The sequence below is a fragment of the Zalophus californianus genome, chromosome 17, assembly GCF_009762305.2.
Source record: "Zalophus californianus isolate mZalCal1 chromosome 17, mZalCal1.pri.v2, whole genome shotgun sequence".
NCBI classification, from domain to species: Eukaryota; Metazoa; Chordata; class Mammalia; order Carnivora; family Otariidae; genus Zalophus; species Zalophus californianus.
Window position 1 is genome coordinate 4,906,890 of NC_045611.1, and position 19,718 is coordinate 4,926,607.

The 19,718-nt window shown below is 45.8% G+C and overlaps 1 protein-coding gene and 1 pseudogene across 2 annotated transcripts in view; both read right to left on the bottom strand.

Annotated features, from left to right (window-relative positions):
• Positions 1 to 1,373: 1,373 nt before the first annotated feature.
• The window catches only part of CDH13 (cadherin 13), a 1,022,481-nt gene continuing 1,004,136 nt past the window's right edge, over positions 1,374 to 19,718 (bottom strand). For both annotated transcript variants that reach the window (XM_027619214.2, XM_027619213.1), the window contains 3 exons: positions 15,889 to 16,122; positions 13,190 to 13,408; positions 1,374 to 2,445 (listed from right to left, as the gene is read on the bottom strand). In XM_027619214.2, coding sequence (XP_027475015.1) covers positions 2,438 to 2,445; positions 13,190 to 13,408; positions 15,889 to 16,122 — 461 coding nt within the window. In that variant the 3' untranslated portion in view covers positions 1,374 to 2,437. The remainder of the gene's footprint in view (positions 2,446 to 13,189; positions 13,409 to 15,888; positions 16,123 to 19,718) is intronic.
• On the bottom strand, positions 8,505 to 10,452 carry LOC113936228 (annotated as a pseudogene).

The following is a 19,718-nucleotide window of genomic DNA, read 5'->3' on the forward strand; positions in this document are numbered from 1 at the left end:
ACTTTGGCTTCAAAGAATTGGTCACTTTTTTTTTTTTGAAAGGAGTAGAAAGAACTACACAATAGCAATATCTCTGTCCTGATGAGAAGTCGGGACAGGGAGCATACTTAAGTAGGGGAAAATTAAGGCATATGTTACTTAATAATGAAGTCTGTACTGTATTCCTATTTTTCTGTGTTCTAAGCTAAGTTAAGCGGTGGCTTGGTTTGCAAAGTGCAGGAGGGCCTATTGGATTGAGGGACGTGGAGTCTTGCACTTGTTGACCTGAGTGAATTGCCTACTTGACCCCTGGGTTTCTCCCTAGGGATAGCCCAGATTCACGCAGGAGGCTGAGCTTTCCGATTGTTAGTTAGCTAGCCTATGGGCCAGGCTAGCTGCTGAGTTTGTCCGAATCTATAAAGCCAGAAGAGGAAATCTTGTAGAATGTGAGTGCGCAGGCTTGGATCGCCTCCCCCCCCCCCCCCCCCGCCCCCAACCTCTGGGCCTGCTCCGTGCATGGGTGGAGAACCAGTCTGTCGTGTTCAGGTTGCAACATCTCCTGACTGAGCGACTGGACTTGTTCGAGAGAGATAGACCCATGTTCTGGGACTGCAGACAGATGGTTGTGACCGTGTGCCATGCGGTCATCAACCTGAGGATGATCTTGCTCCTCTGTGAGTATAGCCATTTTCTTTGCAGCTGATTGCAAAATGCTCAAATTGTTCGTTATGATGGACAACACGGGTGCACGGTCCCAGCTGTGAGTGGGGGCTTCTGGCTTTATAGACTCCCTCAACTAACAGGAGATGTACGGGGGACCCCAGATGACCAGTCCAAACTGTGAACTTGCACTAAGGCAAGACCTCGCATCGGCAACATGAGACACAACATAGAAATCAGAGAAGAGCTACTGTCCAGCCGTTTTAACCACCAATACCCATTTATTTTAATGGAAAAAAAATCTGCATTCTCTATGCTCCAAAAAGACTTACTATTGAAACAAATACAATATATGGAACTCAATCTGCATAATTTCACTACAATAAAGACAACATATGACTCCTACTTCCTACAGAAGGCGAACTGAAAGCACAGGTGCAAACAGAGATTGCATAAGAAAGCATGGGTGTGCGTGGGTGCGCGCGCGCATGTGCATGTGATTAAAACCTTTAGTAAGCAACTGCACTGAAATATGCTAAGACACTTACCTTACGCTAGTTCGTGGCCAGCTCTAATAAAAAGCCACAGGCTGTCACTAGTTTCATCTGATAGAAAAATTTGGTGTGAGCTTGGATGGTTCTTTACAGTTTATCAACAAGAAGATAATCTTAGTACAAGCATGGAGTTTCCTCTTTGACATGCTCACAGAATAAAAATCAATTACTTTTCATACATAATGAATATCTTTTATTTTCAGGTTTGCAAACAACGGTAGTTGAGTCACACAAAAGGGTACTTTTAAAACTACCTGTATTTACTCTATTTTATGCCTGTATATATGAAACAAACGTGTATGTGCATAAAGGGGTGTCTATACATGTGGGCATATACGTGTACACACATGTGCCTGTCAACCTCCTCCCACGCAGGTAGGGCCTCCACGGTGACGTCTGCAAAGGTACAGATACTGAGGAGAGACAGATTCGCTGCCATGATCTGCGTCCTTGTAAGAACCGGTGGGACTGGATTCAGGACACCTACAGATGCAGAGGGATGCCCCCGAAAGAATATTTCAGCCCTTTTCTTGGCATTTGATGGTAAAATTTGCTGCTCTGCCCCTCACCACTTTTGCTTGGGATCATGGCATGGGGTGGCAGTGAAAATTGGTTGCAGTCCTTTACTAAAGAGAAAGGACTTGTGTCTCTGCTCTCCCTTTCTGCGGACCTGCCTGGCAGGTGGTGGTGGCTCGCAGACCGCCCAGGACGGTGGAGAAGCGTCAGCTCTGTGGTCTGTACTAGTGCTTCGCTCGATGCCGAGGCCCTGGAGGGGACAGCGGCGTAGCTTCTATTCTTTCTTTGTGTAACCTCTCACGGAAGAATGACATATCAAAACTAGGCTCCTTCTGTAGCGTTTCTCTCTATAAATACTGTGTATATACACATACAAATACTCACACATATACAAATACGAACCCACAGACACAGCTGCATGTGTGGAGTGCTGACTAGCGACATGGCAACACATCAGAAAAAGTAGTCATTGTCTCTGCTCCCAGAAGGTCAAGTTATATGCTGTGATCTTTAAACATTCAGGGAAATTCAGAAGATTCCATTAATTAAAGGAGAAATGGTGAAGTACAGACCCAGTGAAGTCGCAAAGAAAACAAAAATCTGAAACAATTGAGGCCTAGGTGTGAAGTTTGAGAGCTGTAAACTGCAATCTTCAGATTTGGATTTTTTTTTTCCTTTTTCCTGTTGCTATGGAAACTTGGGAATCAAGCTTCAAATATCAGGAGTTCTCACAGACCTGAATGGAAAAGATTCAGAGTTAAGTCAAGGAATAGCACAACTTGATTCAAAGCGTTTTAGCTAAGCACTAGATAAATGGCTGATGTGCCGTAATAAACACATTTATAAACACGGCACTACCTGGGGGAACTTTTTTTTTTCCTTTGGCATGACATCTGAAGAGAGCGTGAATAGTTCTGCTGGTTTATGTCTTAAACAGCTGGATTGGTCTGAAAACGCTCATGCTAAACCCCTCATCTCAGACCCACAGGGCCGACTGCCTCTGTGACCCTGAACTCTGTCCCTTGCACAGTAGCCCAGAACTTGGCCATTTTAGGGACAGATTGACTTGGTAGCTGAGAGACTGATTGTCGTCCCAGATACTATTTTTTGGTCACAGGGAAGAGCAAGAGAACTATTGGTGGTTCTTCAGACAGGGTGTATGGGTTTCCTCTGGCTGCTCTAACGAGTGGCCTCAAGCTGAGTGGCTTGAAATAGCAAAATGTATTCTCTAGCATTCTGGAGGCTGGAAGTCCAAAAGTGAGTCCTATGGGGGCTAGAATCGAGGTGTTGGCAGAGCTGTGTTCCTTTTGGGGGCTCCAGCGGGGAAGCCACTTCCGTGCCTCTTCCAGCTTCCAGAAGCCGCCTGTATTTGTCTCATGACCCCTTCCTCCACCTTGATGGCCTGGACTGTCTTGTCCAAGATTATTGAGGTCACCAAAACTGTGTTTATTCTCTAAGATGTACACCAGCCCGGGGTCTCCACTCTGCCGGATAATAGCATGAGCAGGAATAGCTCAGTTCTCTGATGCTTTGGCTTCATGATGATTATATCTTGGCTTTATGCAGGGAAATGGTACCACTAAAACTTGTGTTATAATCAAAGAAATAGACATGTGTAAAGGTCAACCTACTATGTAAATGTAGTTCATTCTGGAAAGAACCAATGGCTAGAATATAATGGATTAACTTTGTAAAGCTTGGGCCTTTTCTTTCAAAACCTGCTGAGGGGCAGATCAGTGTGACAAACTCACCCACCTACTCGGTACCCCTCTGGCTTTTAGAGGTTAATCCTCTCACTTACCTGCTTGGAAAATTTAAAGCAGCTTCGCTACAATGAGATAAAAAGTCTTTGTAATGTGACTCAAGTGTAAACAACATGATACTGGTTAAGGCTAAAGGTGATTCCTTTACAGTTAGGAGTCTCCGGGACACATTTAATTTCGTTTTTCCAGCTGACTTTTTCACTGTCCTGGCCACCATTATTGTAAACTCTGGTTACTTGGGCTGCATTGCTGGTGTCCTGCCACATTCACCCATATCTGAAGAAAGACTTGAATATATTCAATGGCATCGTGAATTTTGTTTAAAAATATCCCCATCTGTTTTGTTTCTTAAATTCCACATATGAATGAAACCATGTAATACTTCTCTTTCTCTGACTGACTGATTTTGCTTAGGGCCATCCTTTAGTTCCTTACCTTCTAGCTCCATCCACGTCGTTGTAAAAGGCAGGATCGCATTCCTTTTGATGGCTGCATAATATTCCATTGTGTGTGTGTGTGTGTGTGTGTGTGTGTGTGTGTGTGTGTGTGTGTGTGTGTGTGTGTGTATACCACATCTTCTTTATCCACTTATCTGTCAATGGACATCTGGGCTCTTTCCATAGTTTGGCTATTGTGGACATTGCTGCTGTAAACATTGGGGTGCAGGTGTCCCTTCGGATCACTATGTTTGTACCATTTGGGTAAATACTTAATTGTGCAATTGCTGGGTCGTATTTGTAACTGTTTGAGGAACCTCCATACTGTTTTCCAGAGTGGCTGCACCAGCTTGCATTCCCGCCAACAGTGTAGGAGGGATCACCTTTCTCTGCACCCTCACCAACATCTGTTGTTTCCTGACTTGTTAATTTTAGCCATTCTGACTGGTGTGAGGTGGTATCTCATTGTGGTTTTGATTTGTATTCCCAGTGATGAGTGACGTTGAGCATCTTTCCATGTGTCCATTGGCCATCTGGATGTCTTCTTTGGAGAAATGTCTGTTCATGTCTTCTGCCCATTTCTTGACTGGATTTTTTGTTTTTTGGCTGTTGAGTTTGATAAGTTCTTTATAATTTTGGATACTAGCCCTTTATCTGATAAGACATTTGCAAATATCTTCTCCCGTTCTATAGGTTGCCTTTTAGTTTTGTTGACTGTTTCCTTGCTGTGCAAAAAAGCTTTTTATCTTGATGAAGTCCCAATAGTTCATTTTTGCTTTTGTTTCTCTTGCCTTTGCAGACGTGTCTAAATCCTTAAGGAATTTCTGCAAATGTGCACTGATAGGAATGTAACCTCTGCCCATCTGTAAATTACACCAGCATTTCTAAATATGTCACCCAAAAGGTGATTCGGGGAAGTGCCAAAAAGTGAATCTTCATCTCAGACCTCTCCTCTCCCAGCACTGATCCATACCCTCAAGGCTACTCGGCCACAGTTCTCTTTGAGTCATGACAGCCTCTGAAAGGCTGCTCATAATTTGGGCATTGGTTTCATGACCACACCGCCCCCCCCCAACCTTGAGAACCCACATCCTCCCTAGGAGGTGGCCACGTTACATCAAGACCCACACATCTCCCCTCATCTCTTCTCTGACCCCCAGCCCAATGTTCCTGATCAGGACATGGTTTTCTAATAGAAGGCTGAAGCAGATATCAACAGAGAGCAGATGCTTGGCAGAACCTGTCAGGCTCCTCTCCCTGGTTCCCCAAGCATACCTTAGGTTCTACATCACTGCCATGGAACTGGGACCTTTCCTAAATTCATAAGAGCTGATGTCAAAACATTTCCTCTCAAAAGCATGGGCAGTGCCCCACAAGGACATGCACATGGATGTTCATGGCAGCATTCTACATACAATCCCCAAACTGGAAAACAACTCAAATATCCATCAACCAGTGAGTGCATTTTTTAAAATGTGGTATATCCATACAGTGAAATACTACCCAATAATAAAAAAACTACCGATAGGGGCACCTGGGTGGCTCAGTCGTTAAGCATCTGCCTTCGGCTCAGGTCATGATCCCAGGGTCCTGGGATCGAGCCCCGCGTCGGGCTCCCTGCTCAGTGGGGAGCCTGCTTCTCCCTCTCCCACTCCCCCTGCTTGTGTTCCCTCTCTCGCTGTCTCTCTCTGTCAAATAAATAAAGTCTTTAAAAAAAATTGTATAAAAAAAACTACTGATACATGCCTCAACATGAATGAACCTCGAAAGCATTATGCTAAGTGATAGACATCTGATGAAAAGGACTACATATTTTGTGATGGCATTCAAATCAAATGTCCAGGCAAGGAATAACTATAGACCGAAAGCAGGTCAGAAATTGCCCGGGGCTGGGATAGGGGCGAGGTCTGATTGTAAAGGGGCACAAGGTAACTTTATATAGTAATGGAAATGTCTTAAAACTAGAGTTTGGTGTTATAGAATGCTATACATTTACCAGAATCAGTATAGAAGATAAATTAATGAGAGCAGGTAAATTTTATGTTATGTAAATTATACCTCAATAAAGCTGCTAAAAAACATTTTCCAGTGTGGTGTTAATAACTTAAAATAATAATTTTGGTCACTGAGGAAAAAAAATTGACTGAATAAAACCCACTAAATTAAAAAAGTCTCCAATCCCTGTTTAAGTCAATTCAGACTGTAACATAAATGATCCTACCTCTGAGGGCTATTGACTTGATTACATGAGATGGTCTATATAATTTACGTAAATTAATGTGCGTGGCACTTAGAAGCCCTAGGAGGTCAACTGTCATGATCCATGCAGTTGCACTCCTTAAAGGGGCCATAGCTCCTGTGTAAAGCACAACTCAGGGCCATCTGCAGGCAGAGGGCAGCCTGCTCCACCTGGGTTGGGTGCTTCTCCAGGCCCTGTCTCTGCCCAGAACACATTTCACAAGAAAAAGGAACAAAATATTGACACGCTCAATGAATGGACTGTATGATTCCATGTATAGAAAATTCTAGAAAGGCAAGCAAGTAATCAGACAAGGCAGACCAATGAGGGTCTGGATTCAGGGGAGGGGATCAATAGCAAAGGCACACAAGGAAAACTGTACCTTGGTGTTTGGTGTGGCTACACAATTGTGTACATTTACCAAAATGCATCCAACGGTACCCTTAGAAATGGGTGAATTCTATGTCCAAATAATACCTTCACACAAAGCATTAGAATTAAAAGTTATTTTCAGCGGCCGTTTTGCTCATCTTGGTCACGTCTTTAAACTTTTTCATTGCGATCGAGGTTACAATTCAATTCTCCCTCCTCACCAATGTAGAGACATTTAATTTTGGTACTTGTTAATATGGTTCACCTGACCTGTCTTTTTATGTTCTTGATATTGCTGATTAATTAAGCCTAAAACAATGTTCAAAAAGGTTTCAGGATGATATTCTTCCCTGGAGCTGCCTGAGTCACACCACACAGAACCCTACAAACCACCCCCCTCGACACCTAACGGAGATACCAGCCCTTCATTGAGAGGGTCTTAGGGCAAGCACAGCACAGCTCTTCAGTGTCAGCAACACATACGCTTCAACAACAAAACTGGCAGTAAAATTAATTCCATTTACATTTTTTATTACTTCCAATGTCATTAATTTTGTTCCCTTTGTTTTAGCTGTCCGAGAAGGAGATGCAGACCCCTCAGTCCTAGGCCGTCATAACCAGCCGAAATGCTTTCACTACTTTCTCCCACGAGGAGGCAGTCTAATGGTGAATGCTGGCCTCACCGCTTGCCCCGCTTGAGACCTCTCTGAGCATCAGTTTTCTCATCTGTAAAGTGGGATAAAATCTCCTGGCCAATGAAGAAAATAAAAAAAGCCATGGGACATTAGGCTATTTGGTTCATGCTAGTCTACCTGGATCTCAATGTTATTTGAATGTTATATTGAATGTCCCGCCCATGTTGTATGATGTGATTGCTGTAGTTTCATGAACAAGGCTTCAGAGAAGGGGTTCGCACACGATTTTGACATTAGCTACAGGTGGCCTTACTTACCTACAGCGGGACGGCTCTGTGCTCCTAGCAAGGATGGCTCCTTTTGTGAGAACAAGAAGCATATTTGACGTCTCAACCATGGTACACACACATATGTCTTTTCTCGATGATACTATTTTGAGTATAAAATGAACTTCAGTTCTTTAGGAGTTACCAGGAGATTCTGCCCTGGATTAGTTGTGATCCTAGTGATCTGGCGAGAGAGAGAAGTGGGCAATCTTGGCGAATCTGCTCACTACTGACCTCTGTAGGCCACGGGTCTCCAAAGTAGGGGGCACAGGAAAATCCCTGGTTGAGGAGAGGAAAATGCTGCCCCATTCTTTATATTCCCCTTAATCTACACAATTAGGTTAAGTCTTACTAATATGTAATATATGGATTGCTAGTGGCAGACATGTGTATTTTTATCAAAAATATTGTATAAATATGCACAAACACTGGGTCCGTGTGCTGGAGGCCAGCGTCACCTGGGATGTGGGCTCCACAGGTCGGATGGGCCCAGAAATCTGTACTTCAACAAGCAGAGGTAGGAAGTCTCCATCCTATTAAAATAGGTAAAAATTACAACCTTCTCCCAGCACTGGGGAGGAGTGATTGCATCCTTTGAAAGGAAAGGAGGATTAAAAGAGGAGACTACAGAGCGGATTTTTTAGCTTCTGTCACAAACACATGTAGGCAGAGGGATTCAGGTGCACGGAGCTGTATGCACGGGCTCCAAATTCAGACACAGACGACCACCAAGCCAGGGGTGGGCTGGAAATAATCCACAAGGGAAATATGGGGTGACAGGTAGCTCTGACATCAGAACAGACTGCTGTCCTCATAGGACAAGGGAGAAAAGATTTATCCCCCCAGTGAACAACGTGGTTCAGTTCTATTCTTTTAGTTGCCCCCCACCGTTTCACTGAGTGATGCTTAGAAACTTTTTAAATGGGTCGGTGCCATCCAGGAGAGAATTATGCTGTTAAAACAGCCATCGGGAAATGGCCGCAGAGGGTCCCTGGGCTGTCCCGGGTCTCAAGGAGAGGTGTCCTAACTCTCCCAAGCAGAGAAGGGCGTGCCATCGAACCTGCCTCCTTCACCCTTATCCTTCAAACAGCACAGGATGGGAGGCCCACACCAGGCAGCATGAGGTAGTTCTCAGGCAGCAGCTCCGATGTGCCGGATCTCTCCACCCCTCCTGGTTCTCTCAAGAACAAAAGGACTTCTGTTTTCTCAGGAAGGCTTTAATTTCTCCTCCCAGCTGGGCACAGTGCTTGAAGTGGTGTCCATGACCCGGAAGCCACTCCCACTTTTACTGCCGCCTTCTTCTTCTTCTTTTTGGTGGTATCACTATCTCCATGTCCTGGATCACCCAACTCTCTAGAGCAGCTTTGGCCTTCTTAACCTTCTTCTTCTTTTCCTCCTTCACTCTCTCACTGCCGCTTTGGGGCTTTTACCACTTTGGTCACCACCTCTCTCTCTCTTTAATTAATTTGACAGAGAGCGAGAGAGCGCGTGCATGTGTGAGCTGGGGGAGGGACAGAGGTGGGGGGAGAGAGGGAGGGAGGGAGGGAGGGAGACAGAGAGAGAGAGAGAGAGAGAGAGAGAGAGAAGCAGACTCCCCGCCGGATGCAGAGCCCAGTGCGGGGCTCAATCTCACAACCCCAGAGATCATGATCGGAGCCGAATTCAAGAGTCAGATATTCAGGTGACTGAGCCATGAAGCGCCCCTCTCTTTGCGGTCACTGTGGTCCACATATTCCTGCATCCTGGTGGCAGGCGTGCTGTCTGTGGCCTTGCCATGCTGAGCCAGAAGGCCCTGCTTGATCATCAGCCTCTTCTGACTTCCCTTGGACCTAAACCCCACTTCCCAGGGCAAGTGTGTCTCTCCATGTTTAGTCAGTCTCTTGATCTTGGCTGCCATACCCTGGTCTCAGGTAGAGATCACTGCTGTGGTCATTAATACAACAGCCATGCAGACTGCTTCCCCTTTGGTGGTGATGACCACCATCTCCTGAGTGACGTTGATGCCACCCTCAAACCAGAGAACCCCTAGAAGTATGATCTTTGCCCCATAGCGGATTGTGGTCACTGCGCTGTCTTTCGTCACTAGCCACTGATGAGAAGGCAGCAGCTTTTCCAAGGGTGAACAGCTTGCGGCACATAAGCCTCATCCCTGTGGCTGTCATGCAATCGCTGGGCATCGAGCACATCGGGCATTGCCACCAGATGGTCCTTTCTGCTCACGACCCCAGAATGAACCCTCTGAAGTTCCTGCATCTGACCACCCACTCCCAATAATGAAGTAAGGTGCACACACAGCATCTGAATATAGGTGCCAGCCTCACAACTCCAGCTTCCTAGTCTTCTTTCAGGATCATACTCGATCATCTTGCTCTTGCATATGGTCCGCACTCAGAGTTGCGTCTTTCCTGCAGCAATAAGTGGGCGTCCCTGGAATAAGGCACCTGTCAGAGTTCCTAGGGCCCCACAAAGTTGAGCGCTCCCTTCGAGAGCACTATGTAACCGGACAATTCCCACATACTCTTTGCATGAACTCTGTTGGGATTTCAACGAGTGACTTGTTCTATGCACACGATTAAACAAGCCACTCCCATTGGGATCCAGAATTCCACTGCGTCCTGTCTTCTACACACAAAGCATCCACTGGATCCAGGCTACCACCTCATGGGAAGAGGGGTTGGAGGTGCTTGTCAAGATGAATGAAAGCTGTCCTAATATAGTCCCCAGTCTCCCACTTCAGAGTATTTGAACCACAAGGAAGAGGTGTATAGTGTGTCGTCCTCACATTTAGCTTATTAAAGTCCTTGAGCAACAGGGGCCACTGAGATGTGTCCATCTGAGCCACCTCAGACTCACGTGTGATTAGAAATTCTTCAGTGTGTTGTATTTATGCTACATCATCTTCTGGTGATGACTTCCGCTCCTTTTTCTTCTTACACTTCTTCGGCAAACTAAATACTTCCTCGTCCACCATGCTCGGGAAGTCTCCATTTTAAAGAACTCACTGGCAGTCCAGAGTAGCCAAGAAGTGTCATCGAGAGTCAGGCTTTGATGTTGTGTAACTGGGTTTATGGAGGCTGACGTGTGAGTGGCCACTCAATTACCATCTCTTTCTCTGTGCACACACACATTTGTGTGCACGTGTGCGCGCGCACACACACAGACAGACAGATACATGCACGATGCACTTTTTTCTTTACAGTCACACAAGAAGTACTGCCCTCTAGTTTACTCAGGCTCTGTTCTGTGTGAGTTCCAGCGGCTCTTAGAAACCACACCTAGTGCTGGGCTTGCTGTCTGTCCAGCACTAACTTGAGAAGCTGGTGGAAAACAGATTCCAGATGCTTACTGCAACAGAACTGATCAGAGAAGGCCATTGTAAATAATCCTGATGTGTCTGTTGACTGGGGAATACACTGCATAGTGTTCATATGACAGATTCTCTGTATCAGTTAAAATGAAAGGACTGGGGCAGGGGTAACCTACAGCTGTTGGGCTAGAGTGTGTTTGTGCGGCTCTTGAGCTCAGAATGGTTTCCCACATTTAAAGAGTGGGGAAAAACAAAAGAGAGAAACAACAACAAAAGAGCAACAAAAAGGAATATGTGACAAAGCTGATGTGGTCCACAGAGCCCAAAATATTTGCTGCCCAGCCCTTCCTGGTAAAAGTTTGCCAACCCCCAAATTAGGAGAACATAGAAGAACCTTGGAAATGCAATGTGGGGAGGAACAAAAGCAAGTTACAGAGCATCATGCTCAGGATAACATGAATTACATAAAGTTTTATAAGCTGCACAAAATAGAACTATAAGTGGTGTGTGTGTGTGTGTGTGTGTGTGTGCGCGTGTGTGTGTAGTAAACATCTAAAATAACATCTGGGGACACCTGGGTGGCTCAGTCGGTTAAGCATCTGCTTTCGGCTCAGGTCATGATCTCAGTATCCTAGGATAAAGCCCCAAGTCAGGCTCCTTGCTCAGTGCAGAGTCTTCTCCATCTGCCCCTCCCCCTTGCTCATGTGTGTACACACACTCTCAAATAAATAAATAAAAATGTTTAAAAAATAAAAACCCAAAAATAACATCTGGACACACTCTAAGTCATTATAGTATTTTCTCCGGGGAGAAAGAATAGGAAATGAAACTGGGGAGAAAAACATAGGGGATTTCACCTTTATCTGTAATAGTTTATTTCTTGAAAAGAAAGGGAAAAGAAAGGAAAAAAGAAGAAAGAAAAAGGAGAAAAGAAAGGGAGGAATATATTTTCTTTCATCCACCTTTCTTCTTTCCATTTATCCATCCATCCACCCACCCAACCACCCATCCATCCATCCATCCACGCATCCATCCATCCACGCATCCATCCATCCATTAATCCATCCATGCATCCATCCATCCACCCACCCAACCACCCATCCATCCATCCATCCATCCATCCATCCATCCATCCACCCACCCATCCATCCATCCATCCATCCATCCATCCATCCATCCATCCATCCACCCACCCATCCATCCATCCATCCATCCATCCATCCATCCATCCACCCACCCACCCAACCACCCATCCATCCATCCATCCACGCATCTATCCATCCACGCATCCATCCATCCATTAATCCATCCATCCATTAATCCATCCATGCATCCATCTATCCATCCATCCATCCATCCATCCACCCACCCAACCACCCACCCATCCATCCATCCATCCATCCATCCATCCATCCATCCATCCATCCATCCATCCATTCTATCCATCCATTCACCCATCCATCCTTCTATCTGTCCATCCATCCATTTGTCCTTCCATCCCATTCATCCATCCAAAGAGACACTTCTCGTTGTAAGATGTTCTCCTTAGCTCCGCCCCAGGATGCTGGCCCAGCACAGAGCTTTATACACAGTGAATGTCTGAGGTTGGAATGTATGACTTCCTGTTGACCCCACTTACCACTGTCACTGGGAAGTCATAACTTCTGTTCCTTTTTTCCCCCAATAAGCAATTTCTCAAGTTCCCAATTCACACTTACACTTCTCAAAATATAAATACCAAAGCCCAAGAAGACGCGAACGGCCTTACCTACATGTGCATAATTGCTAAGGTTAACGTTGGGCTAGTACTCCATGCATAGGAAATATCTGATACACACATCTATTCATTTTATGCTCACTTTATATTACTCAGCATAACAATTCATTTGTTTAAAATAACGCTTCATTATATTACAGCCATTACTACCAGTCAGCGGGGAAAAAAAAGTATGAATTATGCATTTATCTCTTTTCCTACAGCCCAGCCTCCCTCCGTGAATTCTCATGACTGTTCTTAAAAAGGCAGAGTACCTACTTTAACCTTGCTGAAGATTCTTCTGCACAATGCAGAGAGAAATAAGGCTCTGGTAGACCAGTTCCCTAACGTGGCATGTTCTTATTAGCTTAAATTTGGTGTCATCAGCAGGGCGTTTTCTCGTCACCTGGTCTGTGGGTTGCCCTGAATGTCTTTGCACAACTCCCCAGACTGGCTGGCGGGGGGACGTGAAGATGCCTTCCAACAGTAGTTGGAACACTTTTACACAAAACACTATTATACAGGCATAAACCAAGAATGAATGCTTCCTCGGGAATGAATTTTTTGGAACGCTCTATGGAAAACAGGGGCTCGGGGGAAGTTAGGTGTTCACACTTGTGCATGCGCCCGAGGTGGGCTACTTACAAGCCAGACTGAAGAGGGACATGAACAGGACTGAGGTCACGCTGAAGTGCAGGGCCCCCGCCGCGTTGCAGTCCACTTTGGAGTTCTTGCAGGAGCACACCTGTACCCTGAGGTCTGTGATGTTCGTCATGGGTGGTTTCCCTGAATCTGTCACCATGATGGGCAGGTGGTAGTTGGCTTTGTTCAGGTTTTGAAGCAGGCTTACCAGGGCATGCGTATCTGGGGGAGGCAAGGAGGACCTTCGTGAGAGAGGGTTAGACTTTCCCGAATAAAAGGGTGAGGTTTTGGCGATGAAAACCACACCAATCAGGCATTGTGTGTTGGTTCATAACCATGGGCACGTTTAAACTTAAATTCCTTAAAAATTCAAACTCATCTCCTCAGTTGTGCTAGCCACACCTCAAGTGTCCAGCAACCACGTGTGGCTGGTGGCTGTGGCATCCAATGGTGCCGGATAGAACATTCCATGGCCGAGGAGTCCTGTGGTTCAGTGCTGTGATAATCTATTTCTTTTTTTTTTTTAAAGATTTTATTTATTTATTTTTGAGAGAGAGAATGAGAGATAGAGAGCACGAGAGGGAAGAGGGTCAGAAGGAGAAGCAGACTCCCTGCTGAGCAGGGAGCCGGATACGGGACTCGATCCTGGGACTCCAGGATCATGACCTGAGCCGAAGGCAGTCACTTAACCAACTGAGCCACCCAGGCGCCCTGTGATAATCTATTTCAAGGGGACTCACTTTTGTGAAGGTGACAGCCTACTAAGAACTCCTCCCTGCAGATTTATTATGCCGATAAAACTATCTTTGCCAAGATCACATTCGACATCCAGAAAAACTGACTTAAAAACCCATTTTCCCATCATCACAGTGTGCACCTTAACTATATACAATTTTTATTTGTTAACTACACTACAATGAAGGTGCAAAAAAGTAAAAAAGAGAAAAAAATGAAATGATCAGCTGAAAGCATTTTTAAGAATCCAGAGTCAAATAATCAAAATAAATTCTTAGACCAAAAGAGAAAAAAAACAACAACCACTCCAAAACCATCTACTCACTCTAAACGTGGACACAACCCCTGGGTGTGGCCATGGGGACAGGTTCCATAGCCTACAGCTATATTGGTCCTCAGCCACAGCTCTAGATCTGGGTGGGAATGGGACACACCACCCCAGCAGGGGCATTTCGGCCTCTGTTCGGTGGGAGTGTGTGCTATGAGCCCGGCCTTGGGCAGCATGCAAAAGTGGCCACCCCACCTGGCCCCTGTGTTTAGCCTCGGGCTCTTATCTTTTCAGTAACTCAGATGACTAGGGATTTTTTTTTTTTTAGAGAGAAAGAGAGAGAGGGAGCCCACGAGTGGGGGAAGGGGCAGAGGGAGAAGGAGCATCTCAGGCAGACTCCACAATGAACGTGGAGCCCGATGCGGGGTTCAGCCTCATACCCCTGAGATCATGACACGAGCCCAGCTGACTGAGCCACCCAGGTGCCATCCCCCCGCCCTTTTTTTTTGACTCTCCCCTCTCTGGGCATGAACAGTGCTAGGTGTTAAAAAAAAATACCAAAACTGGGACCAGGAAAAGAACTGAAAAGTCATCTATCTCTTAAATAAAACCATGAGGAAAACAGAGCAACAACACGAAAACAGAAACAGGCGAAGTGTCATCCTGACCAGAAGGAGAAGCAACAGAAATAACCAACGTGTGTAGTCACCCCAGTTGCGTGATGGGTTAATGCAAGGAACAATCTTCCCATCTCACTCATGTGGACGAGAAACTTGAGTAAGAAAGTTCCAGCTGGGACTCTCTGGAAAGAGCTGGTGGTGGTTATTCCAATCCACTGTAGCCGCAAAAACTAGCAAAGGAAGCGTGCTAACCCCTCAGACAAGAGGAGGGCTGTTTTAATTAAAAGTAATCAGCATAACAGAACTCATTCTTTAAAAAGCAATAAAATAGACAAACAGGCAAATGGAATCAAGAACAAGAGGAAGGCACTAATAAAATGAGATATGAGATAAGGCCATTCAATACATATGAGATCTTTTAATAGAAAATTTTATGCACAATTGTACAACCCATTTTCAAGACTTAATGGAATTAGTAATTCCCAATCCCCCTCGAAAATTCTACCGCTGGTGGATGAGGAGGGTACCCTGGCTGGGTCAGTTGCAGGGGAAGTTCGCTACTGGAGAGAGTGTACATCCAGTGCGTGTGTTCTGGTTTTTTACTTTATTGCAAACCAAGGTGAACTTCGTGGTGAGCTCACATTTGCCACAGGGAGGGAAGCGGGTGCTTGTGGATATAGGGATGCCGCCTAATTCATCACGTGGGGAAAATGTCAGGCCGAGTTTTGAATTCCACCCTCCCACATGGAAAGGCTGGTAGAAAGGGACCTGGCTTGCAAGTCTCATAGGTGAAGGACAGGACAGATGCGTGACAATGTCATGGTCGAACATCAAAGCCACGGTTATTGCAAAGATACAGCTGATTTCGCGGAGGTCTCCCACGTAAAGTGCAAGATGGAGGGTTAGAGGCTAAGACTCTACAAAGATTGTTCTACCAGTGCAGCATGGAGGGCATAAGATGCAGAGCACGGAGGAAAGGAGAGAGGAGGAGGGAGGGACAGTGTGGGAAAGGAAGACAAGCCAGGGAAACGGGGCTTCAAAGCCAAAGGAGCAGCCACCGAACGTGTAACCCGACTTACTATTGATCTTGGAGACCTTCCAGACTTTATCGGGAACAGCCTGTTTGTGGATCTCAAATTTGAAAGGGTCTGTATTGGGGTGAAGGTCCTTATCTGATGCTCCCAAAATCACGACGCTGAGGTTTTTGGCATCATCACAGACTTCCGCGACTGTGGGGTAAATGAAGGGGGCGTTGTCGTTCACGTCCTCCAGGGTGATCAACAAAGTTCCGGTCCCAGTAGCAGGAGGGTTGCCTACGGGGAAGGAGGGAGAGGTTAGCAGGCAGCTGGGCCCAGGCCAGAGCGATCTGCCACAGTGCCCTCCTCCAGGGCACTTGACACCTTTATTATCGCTAATAGGCTTCGAACAGGACTGACCGAATAGCTTGCGTATTTGTATCAAGTCTAGTGGCCTTTTCTCATCTATAGAACTTTTGATTTAAATTCTTCCGCCTTTACCTAACTTAGGATGCAAAGCTTCTAGCACACAAGCCGTCCTAACACCCTGAAAGCAAAGAACGGGTATAATAAATAGGGCCTTTTCTCACTTAGCGAAGGAAACCTTTTATCTAAATAGCCAGGTGTTCACAGGTGTTGATGGTACACGGAGGACGGAGGCCTCATGAGAGAAGACCGGGTTTTGTATGTATGAAAAAGCTCTAACTGGGTAGATGACTGCAGAGAGAGAGAGAGAGAGAGCTAATCCAGGTTTTGAAGACTCAGAGTGAGTTTATTTACCTTTCCCTAAATTTATTTTTAATCATCTAGGTATCAGAGGTTTTCTCTTGGGACCAAGCACTCACTAACAGTTCCTAATTTCTCTGAGAAAAGTTAGATCCAAATTCGCAGGCCACAAATCGCAAGCATACAGATTTGCCCTATTCCAAAAAGGATTCGGCGCACCTCTCAAATCCGGTACTCTAATTTTATGCCTAACCTGAGGTCTGGCTCCATTTTATTTTTCCTATCCTCAGGTGCACTTCCAAGCCCAATTTTATTTCACCTCACACTTTATTTCTGGAAACGCTCATCAAGTTTCGAGTTGAGTTCTGAATCACATGGGGGTTCGCAGGGTAGTGAGTATTTGAGCACCGGGTGCATGTGTCCAGGGCAAGACAAGGCGAGGTCTGACAGATTCTGCCGGTGAAGACATGGCGAGTCCTTTCCAGATTCAGGCTGGTTATTCCACCCTGACCTAGACAGTAAAAGGGCGAGTAGGCAGAGGTGGCCCTTGGGCAGGTGACACTAAGCACACGGGGCCAGGTATCTCCAGCCCTGTTGCTGAGGGGCCACTTGGAAGCTGCTTCCCAGCACTTTTGGGCCCCTCGGAGGGCCAGGCAGGAAGCCTCATCCCTCATTGGCCCAGAAGGACGTGAGAAGCTGTCCGGTGACAGCCTCCCGGGGGACCCAGGGAGGCCAGTGGGAAATGGACTATCACAGCTCCTACAAGTCTCCTGTGCCTACTGTTCTGGGAGGATCATAAGACATCTGCCAACACTCAGACTGGCTGTGGCTCAAGACTTCTCTCCTGGCCTACGTGGGTGCAGGCCATGTCACCTGGCGCCATCACGGGCTGTTAGAGTGGATGGAAGGAGCAAGGAGACAAGCCCTGAGATGTCTGGGAGAGCATGGGGCCTGACTTTCACAACCAGCTGCTGGTACTGAGTCTCCGGACCACACGAAGTCACCGGAGGTTTTTCAGAGAGGCAGTGGGTCAATCTGATCTGATTTTTAGAAACACACGTGGTATTGGCAGGAGATGTTGGACACTGGAGGCAGGGAGACCAGCAACAGATTGAAGCATGATGTGAGCAGTTTGAATAAGAAAGAAGTGTCTTGTTTTGGTGATCAGGCACTTGGATGAGGCTGCCGGGCGGGGGGGTGGGGGGGGAGGAACTCCCCAAAACAGAAAGTAGTGGGGAGTGGAAAGACATGAGTTCAGCTCCAACTGTGCTAACAGCCCCTCAGATTCAGTGCACCCGTCTAGAAGCACGCAGAGCTTAGGAGACTTGCCAGCACTGGGTAGTGACTGAGGACCTGTCCGCACAGATGCTTTGAAAGGGTCCTAGCCAATCAGGTTACCCAACATGATAGGGCAGAAGGGCAGGGGGGTGGGGGCCTAGGAAAGCACAGCTGGTGGTTTGCAGAAGACAGAGGGGACGCAAATTGGAAGAGGAGGCAATGAACAGCTGTGAAATGGGTCGTGATGCCCCACAGGAGAAGGGGTAAAGAGAAGCCATGTGATTTTGCGAGGAGAAGAGGACTGGTGACTTCTGTGGGAGAGGCGTCCACTGATGGGGAAGAAACCAGCTTGGAGGTCGCTGAGCAGTGAGTCATGAAGAAGTGAGAATAGACATTTTTTAGCGCGGCTGGTGGAACTTGATGTTATATATCAACACCCAATGACAGTTTCAGAGTAAACATTCCAATAAATATCTGCTAACATCGAAACACCACCGTCATCCATCAGCAGAAGGATGGCTATTTCTAATGGCGGCCCGTCATCAACTTTTGTTGGAGCAAGAACTCAAAAGAAATGCATAATTACTTTGAGGTTGGTTTTTCACTGTCAGCTTTAGCCATTTGGTTGAATTTCTTTACTGAAAAATTATTTTCCCTTTTTTTTATTGAATAATTGAATATCTCCGAGGAATCCATTATATTTTTTCGCTCTGAATATATTATGAAGTGCCGTCATTTGGTAGAATGGATGAAAAGGCATTATGAGTATTTGAAATACGGCCGTAAGAATCGGCCTCTCGTGAACTTAATTATACGACTGTCTTCATTTCCCCGTGTGCTATTCCCAGGCCAGTCTGGTGATGTCTTCTTCTGAAATCAAGGAAAATGAGCTTGTTTTTTTCATGGATAAGGTGAAGACCGGACTCTCAAACTTCTCAGGAAAATAGTCTCTCCCAGTTTACATCACAGGATGGAGAAAAAAATCACCATCCAAAATTCAGAGGCAATTCAAAATATGACTCTTCACAAGCCCATTTGGCTCCAGTAGTTCCGGCGGCCCAGGAAATATTGGAACTTCTGGGTTTCATGACACACAGAACCAAAGCATGATGGAAACTGGGCCCTCCTTTAGGGATTTTCTACTTCAATAGGGGCAAAGCCTCAATTTGAGCAAAACTCCTAGGATATGGAGCTAGAATTTTGATTTCTCCTCCTTGCAGCTCCCCCAGAGGAGCCCATGGGCCACGTTCTCAGGGGAGCTGCTTACGGATCAGAGGACGTCCACCCTCCAAATGAGTGGAGGGATTTGCCTGCGGTTGCATGGGCTTCTGTCTTTATAGGTTAAGAGAAGGAAGGGCCCTGGAGAGAGGAACCATGCCTGGCAGTGGGTTTTAAATGGAATGGGAGGTGGGTTCCCCTTTGGGAATTTGATGAAGGTCATGGTCTTGCTTCCAGAGAAACAGACCTTCCTCCATACTGAAGGTACTGCAGACCCTGTAAGTAGGGCTGAGTGCTTGGAGCAGGCAGCTGTTCAGGCAGCTGGCCTGGGACACCTTGGTTCATAGGTATTTTCTTTAATTTGATCTTATTCAGAATCCTGACCAAACAGGATTTCCACTTTAGCCAGAAAATACTGAGATTTTTCTGATAGGATCCATCACTCAGATGTTTTAAACATATATATACTTTATATCTTGTTAGTAAGAGACACAACTAAAAACATAGTGTAATCCTAATTAAAAATATATAATTAGAAATAGAAAAAGATTAGAAAGAAATATACCAAAGCCTAAATGGTGATTATCTCTCCAGGTAATTAACATTAAAATAATACTTTTCTTTTGTAAATTTTCTTTACAATAACCATGACCATTATAATAACCAGAAAC